Here is an 18,959-nt window from a genome sequence, read left to right as displayed (position 1 = left end):
GACATAAGCAAAAGTTAGGCATCCTTAGTGTCCATTCCATTGATGTGCTTCATGACTCCTCCTGTCAGTACATTGACCGAGGTGAAACCACTCACACGGAGGAGGACAGAAGCAGCTGAGGTCAGTTTCCGCCAGATTGGACTCGGACGAGTCGGCGCCGGCACAATCATCAGACTCCTCCCCCCACCATCCCGTGCTCCCGCTGTTGGATGAAACTGAGATTTACCGTTTTAAAAGACCTGCAGTCTCACAGCTGACGCCGTCTTCAAGGTAACTTCCAGGGATTTGTTTTTTTTTTTTTTTTTAGTTTTTCAGTTTACTCCTGCAATATCTACATTGAATTTCCACAAAGAATGACATTAAAAGTGCTAGTAAGATGCAATTATATCAGTTCTTCTTGTCATCAGGTTAAAAAACTAAGTGCTTTTTAAATTTGCTTGCATCATTTTCCATCCGACAGACAAAAAAGATCCATCTTCTTTTTGCCTGTGAAATCATTTGCTTGTGATTATGTCAAAGGTCACAGCGACCTTTGACATAGTTTAGTGTCTTTACAATTATTTTTGGCGCAAACAAACCACAAACCATTGACACGGTCATATTTCACACTGGTGTTATATGGAGGTGCAGAAAGAGGAAAGCAAATATGTACGATTTGACTAGGAATCGTTTATTAAAAGGTGAGAAAACAAAAAGCCACAAACCATTTTTTTAACTGTTTAAAAGTTATATACATTATAAATAATTCCCACTACATTTTAACTGTTTTTTTTTGTTTCCTCCTAGTCTTGAGTCCTACACACTGAGATGTTTTTTTTTTTGTTTTTTTTTAAATCAGAGAGTCAGAGGGCAACAGTGAGTGGGACAGAATGTCCCAGGATTGGGAACATGTTCATCTCTAAACCAAGCAGCTTGAGGAAATATGTGAGTGCTTCACTGTAAATTAATAAAACCAGAGAATTATTTAACCCTCCTGCAGTCTTAGCGCCATGTTCCGGAAGAGCTCAGCGGATATCACTGCTCCGCCAGTTCCCAAAACCACGAGAGAGAAAAAAAAAATCCTAAAAGCACTCGACCTCTCTTAGGGCTGCGGGAGGGTTGAGGGAGTGAGTGTCGTTGTAGACCGACACCTTTTACAGGAGGAGCATCACCACATCTCAGACGTCAGAGAGAACTTTTTTTTTCTCATTAAACCACGGAGAATTCATCACTTCTTGTGCTTCGTAATCCATATGGTACCAGAAATCCTCCGAACAAGCCTCCACGCAGAGTTCTTCTAGTCGCGCTCGCCCCGGTTTTAGCGCTAGCTGTCCTGCCGAGGCTCCTGCTGTTGGTGTGAAGCTGCTGGGTTTAAGAGGGACGCGGCGGACCACGGAGCCACGGCCGCTGCGCCGCACGGTGACAACACCACGATGCTCTCCCCCGCCACGTCCTCCAGGGTCGCTCCGTCGACCGCGCCCGCCACCTTCTGAGAGCAGTCCACGCAAATGTAGTCCTCGTTTTCCGCCATTTCGCACGACACGCCCACGCAGACCTGGTGGAACCACTCGTCGCAGCCGCCGTCGCACTGCACCCAGTCCACCTGGAGACGAACGGAAACGGAATTAGGATGTTTGGATAAAGATTTTAAAAGAGGAGGAAATAAATGAAACGTTTTTTTTCTCCCAGCCTGTGTGGGTTGAAATGTAACAAAATGTGGAAAAAAAAAAGAAAAAAAAGAAAAAAAAAGAAAAAGATTGTAGGTCAATGGATTCCTCAGCTCTGATTGGCTGCCGGGTTGGACACACAGAGCAGAAACTGCCACTGGCTAACTTGGAGGAAACTATTAAATGGACCGCATCAATGGGACACGTTAATATGTAATGCGTGACTCTCTTTAAGATGTTCCAGTGATGCTGTTATGTCAGTTTCAAAATAAAGGATGTTGCTTTACTTTGTTTTGAAAGGAAGAAAACGAGAAAGAAACCAAGAAAAAAGAAAGAGAAAAAACAAACGAGAAGAAAAACAAGAAAGAGGAAGAAAACAAGACAGAAAAGAAAGAAAGAAAAAGACAGAAAAGGGAGGAACAGGAAGTAGTAAGAACGCTAGGAAATACAGAACTTAAATTACCTACTTTTCATAAATTCTAGCATAATAATATTTATTGAAGGAGTTTGTATTCATAAGCAGAGCTTCAGTTTTATTGAGCCTGGCCTGTCTGCCCTCTGAGCTCTCAGTCTATCAATCATCTATGTTTCCCTGTTTCTCAGCAGGACGGGTCTGGATCCACAGCGAGGGAAGTGACCTTATCCTCACCTTGTCTTTACACGGCCTCTGGCAGTTCTTCGCCGCGCACACCGCGTTCTCGTCGTTGGAGTCCTCGGCGCCCGACCAGTCGTATTTGGACGGGATGTCCAGGATCTTCTTCTCCTTCCTCTTCTCCAGGACGTCCTTGATGGCCTCAGCTTTCGCGGCTGCCTTCTCCTTCCTCTTCCTTTCCTTCTCCTCCTTGGCCAACCGCTTGGCCAGCTGTTTCATCTCCCGGTTCTTTTCCAGGTTGAGCTTCAGCTTCTTCTTCTTGGGCTTGCCGCCGAGGCCGAGCTCCAGGCCGACCCGTTTCAGCTCCTTGGACTTCTGCAGCCTCATGTCTCCCATGGCGGCGGCGGTCGCGCCACCGGCGGTGGCCATCAGCATGTGGTGCTGCTCGGCTCTCTCCAGCTTCCGCTTTCGCTTCTTCTCGGAATCTTTAAATTTGATTTTGAGCGGTTTCTCCAGCAGCGAGTTGTCAGGCTGCAAAAAGGGATGGAAGGGACAAAAAAGTGAAATATTTTTCCAAAGTTTGACTTGCAGAAGTAGCCACGCCCCTAAAACGGCTCCACATTTGGTCTCGTTCCAACTACATACTGGAATGTAGTTTATTTGGGTTCTTTGTTCTGACCAGTCAACAGAACACAGATCATAATTATTACATAGAACAGTATCATAGATATTTCAAAATGTTTTACTAATAAAGATCAGGGCAGCAAACTAATGATTGTGCAAATAAGCAATTACTTTTTTGAATCAGAAATAAAAATATATATTTTTTCCCTATAGCGTTCCTTTAGTGCAAGGTTGAGCATTTATAGCAAAGGATGTATCCCTGTCAAAAAAAAACAAAAAAACAACAACTTTAAACTCGTCTGCTGAATAATTTTGGATGAATAAACGGTTAGTAAAATATATATATATATATATATATATATATATATATATATATGTATATTCTTTTTACAAAATTTGAAACTGAGGAGTTCTGGTTAGAATATATTGACAGATAATACAAACTGTATATATTTTTTGTACAGTTTAGGCTTACTTACTGCCCAGACTGTGTTGCTCTTTCAACAAATGACCACTTTTAGAGTCTGCATACTTCAGCCCACAATTAATCGATTACTAAATTAGTCGACAATTATTTCAGTCGCTGATTAATCACAATTCATTCAATTAATAATTTCAGCCCGAATAAAAATCTGATAATGTATCGGGCATTTATAGCTCAAGACGTACAGAAATACACATAAAGCATTTCAGTTTGTTCACACACAACCCCAGCACTCTCCTCCGCTGTTTTTCTATTTTCAAGATGTTGCAACTAGTTGCACAATCGATGAGCTCCCTTACCTCCATGACCTGCAAGAATCTCTCCTCAGAGGGAGGGTGCGTGGCTTGCAGAATCCTCCAGATGTGCTGGGTCTCGTCCAGGGACACCTCCAGCAGGTCTCCCAGCATCATCAGGTCCTCCAGCTGCGCCTTGGCCTGCAGGGACAGTTCCAGCACAGGGGGCTCCAGGCTCCGGGGGACCAGTGGGGTCTTCCGCGGTTGCTTTCTGGGTGTGCTGAGATCTGAAGTGCAAAATATTTGGAAGTAAGACAAGCTACACATCTGAATGTAAGGAAAATGTGTGTAGAAAAAAATAAAAAAGCGTGCCAGTCACTCACTTTGCACACAGGACTTGGAAGCTGACGAGTAGGCGTGTTCGGCGCAGAATGAAGGTGTGGCGGCGGGCCACATGTGACTGACCACCTCCTCAGACTTCACGGGGATCTCTTCATCACAAAACAGGTAGGGCTTCACCTCACCTGGGTCCTGGATAGCACACGTCACAATTACAGAGGAAATTTGAGATCATTTGAAGGCATCGCTTTCCACACACAAATTACACTCAACTTTCCAGAGTTCTCAGTTCCTTCCTGTTCATTTTATAACATAAAACAAATCAAGTTCATACTTAAAGTTGTGGCAAACTGTAAAAAAAAAAAAAATAGAGCCGGCCTGTAACAACAAAGAAATAAAAGAAAGAGAGGAGGAAATAAAAGGAAAAAAGAAACAAAGGAATAAATACAGAATTTTTTTTCCTTCTTTTGAAAGAAACAGAAACGAAGAAACAAAAATAAAAGAACAATAACAAAAGAGAAAGGAGGTATGGCAATACCTGACTTTAGAAAATATTATCATGCTGCCCAAATAACTCCCATAATATATATAAGTGCCAAAAATTATTAAGCGAAATGGAAAAATATTGAACAAAATGTCAATGGAAGAGAATTAAGAATGTTAATGCTATTACTAATTTTTCACTGGGTAAATGGTTATATATAATCAGAAAATGCAAATTAGAGAAACAATTATGTCTGATCCAGTGGCCAACCTACAATAAATATTTTATTCAAGACCCACAATTTAAACAATGGCTAGAAAGAGGCTTAACAGCATTATGTGTAGTCCTTAAAGATGGGCACTTTAAAAGTTTCCATGAACTACAGCAAGAGTTTGCTCTAAGAACTCAGGATCATTTTAGATACCTACAATTAAGGGACTTTTATATCAAAGAAATAAAACAAAAAATGAAAATGGGATTGTCAAAATGCTGATCGAGACCTATAAGGGTAAAAAACACAGAATAGTGTCTTTACTCTATAAATATCTGTTAGAAAATAGAGGCACTAACACATTGAATATTAAAACAAAATGGGACAGGGAATTGGATATTCTGCTAACCGAAGATGGCTGGCTGAATATTTGGAAGACCCAAATGAAAACATCCTCTTCCAGAATTTGGAGAGAACATTGTTGGAAGAATATAATCAGATTCTTTATAACAACCCAAATTACTAGTAAATTCAAATCTAGAGCTCAGCCATGTTGGAGAGAGTGTGGAGCACTTAATGTTAATCACGCGCATATTTTCTGGCTTTGCCTTAGAATTACACAGTTCTGGAACGAAATACACAATAAGATTGTAACAATACTGGGTTACTCAATACCTAAGTCCGGTCTGGTTTTATACCTTGGTCTTTTGGACAATATTGTACTTAATAATGACTGTTATTTGTTAAAAATTCTGTTGGTGGCAGCCAAAAAGGTGATAACCAGAAAGTGGTGCAAATCTGAACCTCCTACCACAAAGGAGTGGATACAGACTGTGAACTCATTTTCTGAGATGGAGATTCTAACACATAGACTGAGGACACAGGAACAGCAATGCCTGGTCAAATGGGAAAAATGGACAAACTTCACATCAACGATGCAGGACTAATTTTGGATATGAATGATCCCCTTGTGTTTTGTGTTACTAAAATAGGAGTCTCCCCCTGGTGTGTGATTTTTGTTTCGATTGTTCTGTATTTTTTGTCTTTTGTAATTTCTATGTATTGTTTGACCTTTCTTCTTGAGTGTACTCTAATAACATCAACAAAAATAAAAATAAAGTTATAAAAAAAATAAAAGAACAAAGAAAAAGATACAAAGTAACAAATAAAGAAAGGAAGGATTGAAACAAGGAAGAAGAAAACACACAAGGAAGTAAAGGACACATCTAGATAACATTTCATAGGGTCTGGAAATACAAATATCTTTCAATTATCTTCTTTCCTTTTTCCATACTTTTCCACAACTAAAAAATGCTGAGATCATATCCCAGACCTTTGTCAGGCTGTGTAGGAAATCTTTCACCCATCACTTACCTTCATGTCGTAACCGTAAGTCTCCCTGATGTCCTCGTCTGAATCCGTTTCCTCGTCATCGTAGTCCACAGACGGCCGAGGTGAAGCCGCTCTGCTGAAACCGGACTGCTGGAAGGTCTGGATGTGACCCTGCAGAGCGGAGAAGGTTACAGCGTCTGGCTTCAGTTCAACGCTGGAAAACTCAGCTGGGTTTCAAATCAATCAATGGCATGATAAATTAAAACGAGGTAAATAACTTCCATTTTGACGATTATTTTCTTTGAATGGTGTTGATGTTTAGATATTTCATCGATTATCATCTATGGTTTTGTTTGTGGTTTTTATTTTCATTTTATTTATTGTTTTTGGCTAAAAAGCTTAACCAAACAGCGGCGACTTCTTCACAGACATTAAAGGGTCACCTGCAGGTCAGGGTTGGCGGCCGCTTTCAGCAGCTCGGCGTTGATGATCTTCTCGGTTTTCTCCCTCGCCGCCTGCTCCACCATCCGCTGGCTGAGCACGGAAAGCTTCGCCAGAGCTGAGGACAGCTCCTCGGTAGCCAGAGCTTGACGTGCTCGATCCTGAAAAGGCAAGTGGGCAAGAAGAAGCAAGTTAATCTGAAATCAAACACTGAAAAAAAAAAACGTAGAAGGAGAAGAGTTTGGCGTGAATACCTGCCAGCTCATAGCCCGCTCCGTTAAACACTGCAGCGCCTCTCCTTCCGGCAGACGCACCGGCAGCTTCTGCAGAGAGACCAACAGTGACAGGATGGTCTCCAGTCTCGGCCTCCTCGACCTCTGGCACAGCGGACACAGGAACTTAGAGTCTTTGCTGTTGCTCTGCCAGCTGACGCCCACTTTCTTCTGCGTCCCCATCTTGGGCAGAGGGACGCAGGCGCCGTGGAACCAGTCCTTACACAGCTCGCACTGCAGCATGAAGCCGCTGGCCGTCTTCCGGCACAGGCAGAACTTGACTTCCTCGATGTGGTCCGCCATGGCCATCTTGGCCAAGTTGGCGGCGCGGAGCGAGTGGATGGCCTCCACTTCCTTCTGCTCCTTGGCTTTGAAGGCGGCCACCACGGCCGAGGGGTCTCGGACCTCCTCCAGGCTTTCCTCCAGGTCGCTGAGGGCGTCGGGGTCGTAGCCGCTCCGCTCCTTCTCCATGAGCTCCTTGACGCGCTTCCGCTTGCTCTTGCTGTTGCTGTACACGCCGATGTCCACACGAGGACTGAGAACCTTCAAAAAAATAAAAAATAAAATAAAATAATGGAATATTTTATTTTGTACCCCATAATCACACCGGATGTAACCTGCTTTATATGGTTTATACTTTTAAACTGCTATTACCCGAGTCAGAAATACACCGAAGTACTGAGAAAAATATCTAAATATTGATCATTTTTGTTGAGAATTCTATATGATGAATAAATAAATCCAGGTACACTATATTCAAAGGGGCAGCATTATGTATTTTCCAGGTACATACTGCTATTTTACAGCACAATCAAGTAACTAGAACACCTTCAGTTGTTTTAAAAGTGGTATGGCTTAAACTTCATCATGACTTCATCTTGAAATTGGGCCTCTGTCTCTTTAAGAAACTCCTCATGAAACAGCTCCTTTAGGGACTCATCACAACATTGCTCCTGTATTAACCCTTTGACGTCAACGATGTACTGAGAAATCTTCCAGCAGATACACAGTTCCACCCGATGTTTGCCAATTGCTGTTGGCTAGTCTTAAGGAGCTGGATGGGGCAGATGCGGGGAAGGGTTGCTCTGTGAGGCGGAAGCTTAGAACCTGCAGCTTAGAGGAGGAGCTGCACCTCGAAGGCGTTTTGCACAGCTGAATGGTTGCCATGGGAGACTCGAAGTACGCTTTTGATGAGGGAATAACATGACGTAAAGCTCAAAAAATGTCAATTTTACATCACACTGTCCCTAAGAGGACTAACATTCATGAATACCATCGCACTCATTAACATCATGGTAAATGTCTTAGAATGGCCTGGTTGAAGTACATATCTAAAATAGATGAACTTGAAAATAGAGCTTTTTTTTTTAAGTGACTGAGCTTGAGCTCATTTATTTTGAGCTGAATTTTCTGGCGTTTGATGTGCAGAGAAATAACCCAAGAGTCAGGAAGCTCGTTCTATTATCACCGTATCGACTGAAGAGGGTTTAATACAAAGCATTGAACACTTTTTTTTATTTTTTATTATGAATATTCAACAGAATTTTCCTTCCACTCCTCACTTTAAACAGATATGTGAAAAAGTTCAGAGGCAGGGAATCCCAGGGTTTCCCTACCTGCAGCAGAGTGTAGGTGGAGTTCTTCTTGAGGAAGGTGCGGGCGGTCCGCTCCCTCCAGGCTCGAGCCGAGGCCACCTGAGACTCCACTTGTCCGAGTGGATCGAGCCGCACGGGGATGGAGCGGCCTCTGGCCAGCAGGCTCTCCAGCTGCTCCAGGTAGGCGTAGCTGCTTCCGCTCTGGATTGCCTCCACCTTACAGGTCCAGTCCTTGGCCTTCTGCAGGGCCTCTTCCAGAGCCAGAACATTAGGCAGATACGCCGGGATGTTCCTTGCCTCCAGCACTATGCTCTCCAGCGTCACCATGCTGTGGCGAGGCCTGGGTTTACAAGAGGACACACAGGCAGAGGTGTTCTACATCGCTTCGCTTCAACATCCGAACATCAGGAATTCAAAGCTGTATTTTAGGATGGTAATCGTTACCTAGCGTGCAGGCAGGCCCGTGCTTTATCCTCCCATCTCTCTGAGACGGTGAGGACTTCCTGTAGCTCTGCCATTGCTTTCTCCACAGCGTGATGCGGCGCTAAGCCGACTCCTGAGTCTATCAGCCGCTTCATTAGCTCCAGAGTGACGCGGTGCGGCTCAGCAAGGGTGCCACGGACCTTCGGTTTCAGAAAGATGGCAGAAGAAGCATAAATAAATAAATAAATAAATAAATAAATAAATGGCTTAGTTTGTTTTAAGTTATAAAAATATTGTGCAACTCTGTCACTGCTAGCAAGTGAAAAGAAGCATCTCCCCTCACAGACATGGGGTTTCTGCAGGTTTCACCAACTCAAATTTAAGACTTTTAAAAGCCATTGTGAATGGGATTTCAGTGCATTCAGTACACTGGTGATAAATTTCCACCTAACCACGATAGACGCAAAAATACACAAGAGATTTCTCCAAATGAAATTCACTTTCATTTGATGGATGGTCTTAATTATGCTATTTGGGACAGAAGAGCTACAAGCTGAAGATATTACTCTTGACACACTTTTAATTTTTGTTTTATTAAATTCATCATAATACAGAAAGTTAAGTTTGGATTTATATTTGTTAATTTTGCCTTCAAAAGCAAAATTAACAAATAAAATATTAGCTCTAGCTAATAAGATTAGCTAGAGCTAATATTAATAATTAGCTAGAGCTAACTAGCAAGGGTGTATTAGCCACTAGTTAGCAGTAGCCTCAACATCTCGAGTTATAGAACACAATGAGGATTTCTGAGTGCGACTAACTTTTGCCTGACAGAAAAGTCCCACAAGAAAAAAAAAACATTAAATGGTTCTGTCAAGAAAAAAATTATGATATTAAAGGCTAACTTACTTTTTAAAATTAATTTAAGACATTTTAAGGCCATAGATTTAGATATACAAAGACTGTTTTAGGATGGTTGACACCCTGTGACAGAATCGAACCCTTTTCCAAAAGTTCACAGTATTTGCCACATTAATGATTAGCAACACCAGGGGTTAAGAACAACCCACATACGGAGGCCTTTGTCCTCGGCACGGCTGTTGCAGGTTCGATTCCCGATCTGGTGACCTTTGCCGTATGTATTCCCCCTCTCTCTTTATCATACTTTCCTGTCTTAACATTTTCCAATAAAGGTCACAAGAGGAAAAAAAAACAACTTTAAAAGAAATTTGCACCACCAGCCCACCTCATCAAGCCAGCGGGCCTGCTGCAGCTCCTGCTTTAGCTTGGGCAGCTCAGGAAGCTCCACATCCAGGCCGCTGCCCAGGTCCAAAAGCTCCTGCAGCTTGGAGGAGTCGGGCATCTCGTCGGACAGAGCCACCTGCGCTCGCTCGTGGAAGTCCTCCACCGTCTCCAGTAACTCCTGGAGACACAGAGAGCATTAAAAAAAAAATCCAAAACAGCAGGTGTTCGATGCTGCTGAATGAGAAGGAGGAAGGTTAAAGGATTTAATACGAACTTTGACTTGCCGCGCCTGGCTGATGATGCAGGGCAGCCGGAAGAGCTGCTCCACAAAAGCCTTGAGCTCGTCCACGGTCAGCTTGGTGCGGTTGCGGCTACTGTCGGAACGAAGGCGGCTGCTGCAAAGACACAGAGAAAACTCCCGGTTCTCATTTAAAGCAGATGAATACATAACATGAGATAAAAAAATATAAATAAAAAAAAAACAGCCAACAACGCAGCACTTTCTTGATACAAATGTGACTAACCAAAGTAGCTGTGATTACACAGAACCATCTTTACTGCCCGATTCCATTAGCATGAATACAAAGTTTCACTCTGAGGGAATGGCAGATGTTTTTACAGTGATTACAAACTAAAAGAACCTGCGAAAAATAAACTGTGGGGGAAGAAAGAAAAAAGGAAAGAGAATAAAGCACGGAATTAGGACAGCTGAAAAAAAAGTTTGATTTTAATCTTCTGAGATCAAAATACCAAGAAAAAAAAATAAGATTTTTCAGTGGGCCTAATCATCTTCTATATGGACAGACGCGAGGATGGATGGGTGAAAAAGATAAATGGACATGGAATAAAGTCTAGAAATAAAAGTTTTCAGTGATTCTCATGGTCTTCAAAACACTTCAGACTGAGTTTTCTCAACCTTTGGCGTTTTGGAGCAGTGCTGGGAACCAACCTGTGCCTTTGCTTGCGGCTGAGCAGCAGCTGGGCCACAGAGGAGCACGTCTCTGCCTCCTTCACCATCTCCCTCAGGCGGCGGAACAAAGCGTTCTCGGGATACTTTCTGTCCTCGGCGTCCTCCAGCAAAACCTTGAGCTCTATTAGATCTACCACAGAGGAAGAAGGAGGGAGAGACGAATCAGTCTGGAAATCAGTTTGCTGGTGTTAATTAAACTCTCACCCGCCTCTGATTTTAGCTCGTTTTTTTATACGTATAAAAATATTCCAGGAAGGTTCCTGTTCTGTGAGAAACACTAAAATCAAATTCCAGTCTTTTCTAGAGTCTACAGAAACTCTATAATATCAATTTTATCATCATGTGGATGTGTTTTTTACAGCTGTATTCGGGTCTACCTTTCTTGTTTTTCTGGTCTGCCGCTAGAGCCTCTGCGACCCGCTTGGCCCAGGTGTCGTAGGACTGGGCCCGCGTCTTCACGCCGTACAGCATGGACGGAAACTCCTCCAGATCGTAACGGTACCTGAAAGAAACCGCGCAATGATGCAGTTACACATATTTGTCCATTAAGCTGAAGTTCCACAAAACCCAACCTGAGCTGTCGTGCAGGAACAAAAGAGGATCTCACCGAAGACACTTGCTGCCGAGGGGACAGTCACAGAGGTCCTTAGCGTGATGGAGACAGACGAGCCTGTCCGGGCTGCAGGAACACGTCAGCGCAGACAGGAAACACGTCGTCTTACACTTGTAGCACTGGCGCTCGTCGTCTGGAACGAGCTCAAAAACCTCCTGCTCTGATGAGAGCACTCCCTTTGAGGAGAGATAACAGAGTGGACGATGATTACATTCACGTCTGACGATTAGCGTTCAGCTAACTGGGAAGGAAAGACTCACCATCTCCTGGACAGCCTGCCTCAGTTTTGTTTCCTCCTCTATCATATCGTCCATTTCTTTGAAGACAGCCGCCGCCAGCTCCACGTCGAGGTTCTCGGGATCGGCCGCCATTTTGCACAAGAGCTCCTCGTGGGAGAAGACGCAGTAGCGGTGGAGGCGGCGGTAGTGGGCGACACACTGACGACCCAACGGCAGCTAGGAAAGCAGAGAGGATGTGACGCTTTTCTAAACAAAGAATGGAAATAAAACCTACAAGAGGAGTTCTTGTTTTCCTAACCCAGTCTGCGGTGCAGAAGTTCACAGCTTCTGCAAAGTTGTAGCCTTGGTTGAAGCCGCTGTGGTAGGCCCTTGGGAAGGTTACCACGAACTCCCCTGCACACTGATTGGTTCGGTAAACCTGGAGTAAGAGATTTTTTTTTATTCACGCGAGACGACCCGGACATCTCGTCGAGTCAAATATTTAGACCTCGGGTGTTTCGGATACTTACGGGGACGCCGTGATCCATGAGGACGTTGGGATTCATGATGGTGACCAGCTGATGCAGAAGGTCTGGCTGAGAGTCAAAAAGCTCCGGAGCCAGCTTTTTCATGACAGCCTCTAGTTTCTCTGCTGCAGAGGCTGGCACTCCATACCAGGTTTTGGGTTCTCCCCTGGAGGCCAGACAAAGGAAAGCAACGGATTAATAAAATAAAAAAAGAATAATAAACTGAGAGGAAAAAACATGTAGTTTATTGTAAAGTTATACTGCTTATATTTTAAACGCTCATTGAGATTAAAATAACTCCCACCAGATTTCCAGACAGCCAATGAGGCTAAACAACTGCATTGTTGTCAAAAGCAATCCATAAACACCACAAATGATATCTAAAGGCGTTCCACAAGGAGCCATTTTAGTTTCCATTTTGTTGTTTATTTTTAAAATGACTTAGAAAGTACTGACTGCAAACAAAGTCAATTTATTTGCTGATGATGCATTCATATACATTTCCAAGCTAAAATTTTTGACTTTTAATCATAAAAAAATGTTTTTACTTAATTTAAAAGTATCTCCCCTCTGAAACACCGCTCCAATGCAATAATGGTCACCTCTAAATCAAAAACCTCTCACCAATGAAGGAAATTGATAGAGTAGCTCCAGTGGTCCTCGATGTGCCAGCAGAACGAGGAGAAACACATGCCCACGTAGAGCCAGGGCACCTTCATGCCTGATATGTCAACATTAATGTGTGTGAGAACGGACTGCTCCAGTACTGGCATGTTGTTCAAGTTCCAGCCTGAGTTTGCATATTCCTGTCAGAAGAGAAAACGAGGACTTCTTTACTAATGGGTCAAAATACAAAAATACATCGTCACTTTTTTTTTCCTTTTTCCCCCAAAGTGATTTTGGAAAAAAAATTAATCATCTCTTTCTTTCCAAAAGACGTTTGGAGCAAAAAATCCCAACACCTTAGGCAAAAAATGACTTATTTTAGCAACATGGCATTATTACAATACTATATATTTTTCATCATAACTGATAAACGTTATAGAATAATAAGTAATGTAACAGGATAAGAAATTAACAAACTTGAACATATAAACATAAAAACATTACATTTTTGTTTAAGCACAAAGCCTTTAAATGAATCAGAATCTTTCTTTATTAATTGTATTACAATGAAATATTCTTTTTACAACAAATTTAAACTAATTTGACCAAAAAATGTGTTACAGTGAAACAAGTTATAGTGCTTATATGTGATTATTGTTGATATTATCGCCACCTGGTGGCTAAGACTAAATATTTCAGCAGTTTTTGTTAAACAGGTCAGGAATGATATACATATATATCAACCGAAACATATTAATTACATAATTCAAAAAACACGGCCATGTGAGACGTATGGGTGTTGTCACCTCTTCATCTCCCAGAAGCCTCCTCTTGCCGTCCTTCATAGGAAAACCACTGCCCACGTCCTTGGAGCTGATGTCAGCGCCATACTCTACGATAACGTCCTCCTCGATGCTGCTGACCAGGCGCCAGAACTCCTTCTCGACCAACTCTGTCGGAACCATCTAATAACACGCAGAGGACTTTGTTGAGCTTTCAGATTGAGGCGCAAACTGCCGTGACTCCATTTCCCCACCAACGGGTCAAACACACCAACTCAAAAGGTTTGCTCCACTCACGTGAACTGGCATGTTGAAATAGTCGGATTTAAAGTGGTCGGCCATTTCACCGAAACTCTGCAGAGTGTACTCCCTCACAGCCTGCTCAAAGCCAAAAGCCTCTCGGGGCTTACTGCACTCCTGTGAGGGAAACAGAAATGCGCATGAATTTGAAACAAAATACACAGCAGAAGACATCGCGAGTATCCAGCCACACAAAACTCTGGTTTTGACACACAAAACTGGCTCCAATCTTATTTGGCAGACAGGAACTACTTTGTTTCATTTGGTAATTAAAATTCTGGCCAAAAAAATGTGAATTGTGAGGTTTCCAAAGGATCCATTGTTGGACCACTTCTATTTCACACCAATATGACTTCATATCTCTGTGTCACAGCTTAACCCTAGTCCTCTATGCTCACTGATACAGTGTGTCCATAATATAAATGAAGCCGTGGGTCTACAGAACACAGAACTTGCAAGAGGCCTGACAGTAAAAACTTTGCCCTGCTAAATAAACACTTGTTTAATGGCTCTGAAGGTCACATGATTATTAAGTAAAATGGTTTTCTCTAAAATTTAAAGTTAGCTTTTTCTTGATGAAAACAGTAATTTGAAAATAGTTCTGGGTCATTATGTAATGACTGATCAGAGTAAAATAGAGTTGGCCCTGTTTTTTGGATCCAGTCTGAAAAAAGAAGTGAAATGAAAAGAATAACAAATGTTGCTGGATGATAAATTGTCCAAGAAGTTATTGTGATAGACGATGATGTTGTTTTTAGATCATTTTTAAGTAATATAATGGAGATGGCATAATAATGATAGAAACCATTCTCCAAGATCAATAAACTTTAAATTCTAATGAACATTTAACACAGGAACCAGAAGACATTTTAAATATTCAAAACAAATAAAACAAACAAAATGAGTCATGAAGAAAAAGCAAAATTGCTCTTAAAGAAAACAATAAATCATGCATATGGAAATCAATGAAGTCGTTTAATTCATCATACGATTAAATAATTTGTTGATAATTGCATCAGGGCTAATTCTGAAGCAGTGAGAGAGCACAAAAAAACAATCCACACAGTGATAGCATACGAGACCAAATGTAAAAGCTCTAGCTGAAGGTTCTTGAATTTATCAGGTGTCTCGTAGCCTACCTCAGCGACACACTTCGGGCACCTCCAGTCTCCTTTGGGCACGTCTTGCAGGGGTGGAATGAGGCAGAAAGTGTGGTAGCTGTCGTCACAGCCGTCACACAGCAGCAGCCGGTCTTCCTCGTCGCCTCGTCCGCACACCAGGCAGAAATAAAGATCAATCTTGGGGGGAAGAAAAAAGAGGGCACGAGAGATATAAAGACTGTCACAGCTCATCTAACTCAGAAAAATAAGACTCAGATTTTGAGCAAAGATGACTGAAACTCTTACAAAGTTGACCTCCAGAGTCTCCTTGCGTGGTCTCATCTTAATGGCGAAGGCCTGGGCTTTGAGATGCCGCTGCCTCTTAATGAATCCATCGTCTACGTAGAACAAGAGCAGTGCAAAAGCGGATGAGTCCGTCTGATGTTTGCAAGTGGCATGTTTTAAAAAATAAATAAATAAAAAAAATAATAATTTACCAGCTGATACAATCTCCAATCCGACCATCTTGGGACTAGTTCCGAAGATTTTGAGACTTTTGGGCTCCTTGTTTTCCCTCTGTGGGGACAAAAACAGCAGAAAACTGTAAATCAGACGGATTCCAATGAAAGGCAGGAGCTTAATACAACTTATACCATGTCATGATTTACATTTTATCATCACAAGGAAGAGCAGCAAACATACAGTGGGTGAATGATGAGCTCATGATTTTCTGTACCTGGTCTATGTGATTGATGTAAACCGTCGCTTTGCCTCCTACCTCCGACTTCAGTCGTCTGGATCGCCTCTCTGATGGAAGCCGATCTTTGGTTTGAGTCATGTCACCCTCTTTGTCTTTCTCCTTGTCGTTTTCATCCTCCTCTTCTTGCTCCTCTTCCTCCATCGCGTCCTCCCCGACTCCCTCATCCATTTCTTCCCCATCTGCTCCCTCATCGTACAGCCGCTGGATGCCCTGATTAAAAGCGACAGGGAGAAACAAACCGACGTCGTTTTCAGGTCCAACGTGACCGCTTGCGTTTTTAAACAAAACTACATCAGTAGAACGACGGGCACCGCTTACGGTAAGGGTAGCACCAGACTGGAAGAGTTCATAAGGGTAAAGGAATCTCTCATAATGCGAACGCAGAAGAGAACCGGTGCCTTTTCCCGGTGGGAAGCCCATGCGAGTCGCCACTTTGGACCATCTCTTCTCTTTGCACACCGTCTCAAATCCGCCTTCAGACGACACAATCTGAAAGGGACGCAAGCGTCCAACATAAGGACATTAAGTTATTTGAATGTGTCCAGTAACTTTTAGCTGTGTTCATTGTACCCACTGAGTGCAGCAACAACTGTCTACTTAAAAAGGGCAGAAAATCTGGCTTCACCTTGCTGAGCTGATAGAGGTCCAAAATCTTTCTCTCTACATGAGGGAAACGAATCTTGGATCCTTGCAGCTCCCAGAACTTTGCGATCTGATCCAGGAAGTTCAGTTTAACTCGAGTGAGCGCCTGTAAAAAAAAAAGAAAAAAAGATTAGAAATATAGACAAAAGAGTGAGCGTTTTAAGTAAAACTGGTGTAGAAGTGCAGCTAGTTATGAAAGGCGTTAGCGGAGTGTTTCTACTGATCCAGATTTTAACAAGGACAGTATAAATCTTCACATAATGTTCCCACCAATGGCTGTGAGCTTTAGCATCTCAGCCACTACCAAACATTATATTTGGCGAGGACATTAAAGTTAATTTGATTTCATCTAACTGGTCAAATATATCCTCAATTTGCAAAACAAAAAAAACAAAAAAACTCACCTCAAGTTCATTGAGTCTCTGCACTCTCGGGGTGAAGCGGAAGTTGCGAACATCACAGGCAAACGGAGGCTGCCAGTCCTGACGGACAGAAGAGAAACAGTAGGTACTCCCAGAACTACTTCAGAAATGAGGAAATGGAAACGATCCAAACTGGATCTAACGCTCAAAGCAGCAATGATTAAAAAAATTTAATTAAAAAAAACAAACAAACCTTTAAAGATACAAGGTTTCCCCCAGAAAACTTACAAAGCCCAGTGGTTGGGTGTTAGGGCAGTCACTCATACAGCGGCCTGTTTTGTTTTTGAGTTGAATTTTTTTTTTAATTTCACAGAAAATTTGAAAATATCACTTGATGATTATGTGTTATTGGAAGATTGGAACATTAATATCTGAACACTAACTATAAAGTCTTAAAAAATGCAAACATTAAAAAAAAAACTTAAATAAGCTATGCTAAGCCTGGTGGGGGCACAAGTAAAGCCTGGTGGCCACAAGGCTTATAATACACTGGGGGAAACCCTGTGATAATAATAGCTATACAGCCAATTTACAAGTGTCCCACTCTTCATTTTATTGGAATGTTTGGTTGAGTTTTAATGAAATTAAAAGTATAATCCTGGAGTTGTAGATTCAAAATATGTAAAGCCATTTTTTATTCACATAAATAAGAGCTAACTGTCACTATTTCTGAGCTGACATGAGCATTAGGCCTGTATTTCCTCCAATGTCATCATCGACATTATTGATCTATAACTTAGTCATCAGGACAACAAAAACAAAGCATTGGATACAGGAGCTGTATAAAGCCTTTTTCAAAAACTTTTCATGACAAAATACGGAAAGCAAACAAATGACACAAAGGGCTAAGAAATTAAGCTCTGCTTGACCTTTGTTAGAGTAGCCAACTAGTAGTTGAGTTACACAAAATTCAAGCAGGCCTACAGTAAACCTCAGCTGCGCACTTTTGATATCACAAAAGGATAAACCCGTTCAGATTTCAAACAGAAGGGTTTTCTCGTGCTCAAATGGAAGAGTTTACCTGGGGAGGTCTGATCTTGCAGATGCCCGTTTTCTCTGCAATCGGTCGGATCTTGTTGATGAATCCTAAAGGATCCGAGAATTCCTCCCAACTCGGCTCAAACACCGGGCACTCGGGAGGGGGAACGAACTCGGCGAACGCAGCCATGTCGAAGTGAATCCGGGGAAGCAAGTCATTCACAAAAACAAAACAAACAAACAACAAAAACAAAAAACCAATACGCTCAAAATAGAAGAGTTGACATCAAGGATCCATGATTTAACAGCAACCGTCTTGGGGAAGTTCCTCCACGTCCATGATTATTCTGCAAACCTTCCGTCGATGAGAAATGTATCACATAGCAGTGATCATGTCTTGATTCATAATGAGGCTTGTGAGAAAATCCAAAACACAGAAAAAGGCAGCAGCTAGTGATGAGTGTGCTCCCATCCTCCGTAAACAGTCGGGTAGGCCAGGCCGGGAAGTGTTCACCTGAGATGTAGGGCAGGGTCAGTCCGACACGCTATCATCTTTCTTCCTTCGGGTTTCTGCGTTTCCAACAAAGTTATCAGCGCCTAGCTCACACTTTGCTTCTTCTTAAGAATACCACCCAAACTGTATGCTAATAGCAAGCTCGCGTAGTCGGGTGATGCATTCACCCTGTTCAACTGCTCGTACTCAAAGGGGCAACAAGCAGGAAGCTAATTAAATCGGTGCTAGCTTAGCATTAGCTGTCTGTTGCGCACCTAAACATTGCCGTCAGACGAATAAAGTCGCCTAAGCGAGCTAGTCTTCTCTTATACATTCGTGTTAAATTAACATACATTATGAAAGCACAGACACATTTGTTTTATGCCTTAAAACGTTTAAGAGTGGTAGGTTTGCGCATAAATGAACGTCGTCTACGAGTAACATAGCTGCATTAGCAGACATGCTAACTAGCACTAGCAAGGAAGAGAGAACTGTTGTGATGCCTCCAGAGAAACTCGGAAAAAACAGCTTTTTCAGCGCTAGTGTTGATAAAGTTGAGAACAAAAACATATAAATGACGGTATTTCATCAATTTAAGTTCAAACTGATTTTTCTTTAAAAAGTGTC

At 42.3% G+C, this 18,959-nt stretch overlaps 1 protein-coding gene across 2 annotated transcripts; it reads right to left on the bottom strand.

Annotated features, from left to right (window-relative positions):
• Nucleotides 1-649: 649 nt before the first annotated feature.
• Nucleotides 650-18,959, bottom strand: kdm5a (lysine demethylase 5A). 2 transcript variants are annotated; one of them, XM_088003380.1, is made up of 28 exons: nt 17,883-18,959; nt 16,844-16,921; nt 16,423-16,545; nt 16,116-16,286; nt 15,774-16,007; nt 15,535-15,613; nt 15,344-15,435; nt 15,077-15,235; nt 13,935-14,054; nt 13,662-13,820; nt 12,874-13,055; nt 12,253-12,415; nt 12,042-12,161; nt 11,765-11,959; nt 11,499-11,680; nt 11,269-11,393; nt 10,871-11,021; nt 10,196-10,316; nt 9,923-10,099; nt 8,698-8,876; nt 8,275-8,593; nt 6,641-7,201; nt 6,389-6,547; nt 5,988-6,116; nt 3,963-4,110; nt 3,646-3,866; nt 2,296-2,769; nt 650-1,582 (listed from the first exon to the last, which is right to left on the bottom strand). In XM_088003380.1, exons 1-28 carry the CDS (start codon nt 18,027-18,029, stop codon nt 1,304-1,306), a joined length of 5,247 nt encoding a protein of 1,748 aa, XP_087859506.1. In that variant the 5' UTR covers nt 18,030-18,959; the 3' UTR covers nt 650-1,303. The 2 variants fall into 2 exon arrangements, with proteins under 2 accessions (XP_087859506.1, XP_014840483.2); XM_014984997.2 differs by having other exon boundaries at nt 15,816-16,007.

This window comes from Poecilia mexicana, unplaced genomic scaffold, assembly GCF_051168715.1.
Source record: "Poecilia mexicana isolate PSO_F unplaced genomic scaffold, ASM5116871v1 scaffold_23, whole genome shotgun sequence".
NCBI lineage: Eukaryota > Metazoa > Chordata > Actinopteri > Cyprinodontiformes > Poeciliidae > Poecilia > Poecilia mexicana.
The sequence above is the reverse complement of the archived record's forward strand: the minus strand, read 5'-3'. Positions and strand labels throughout refer to the sequence as shown.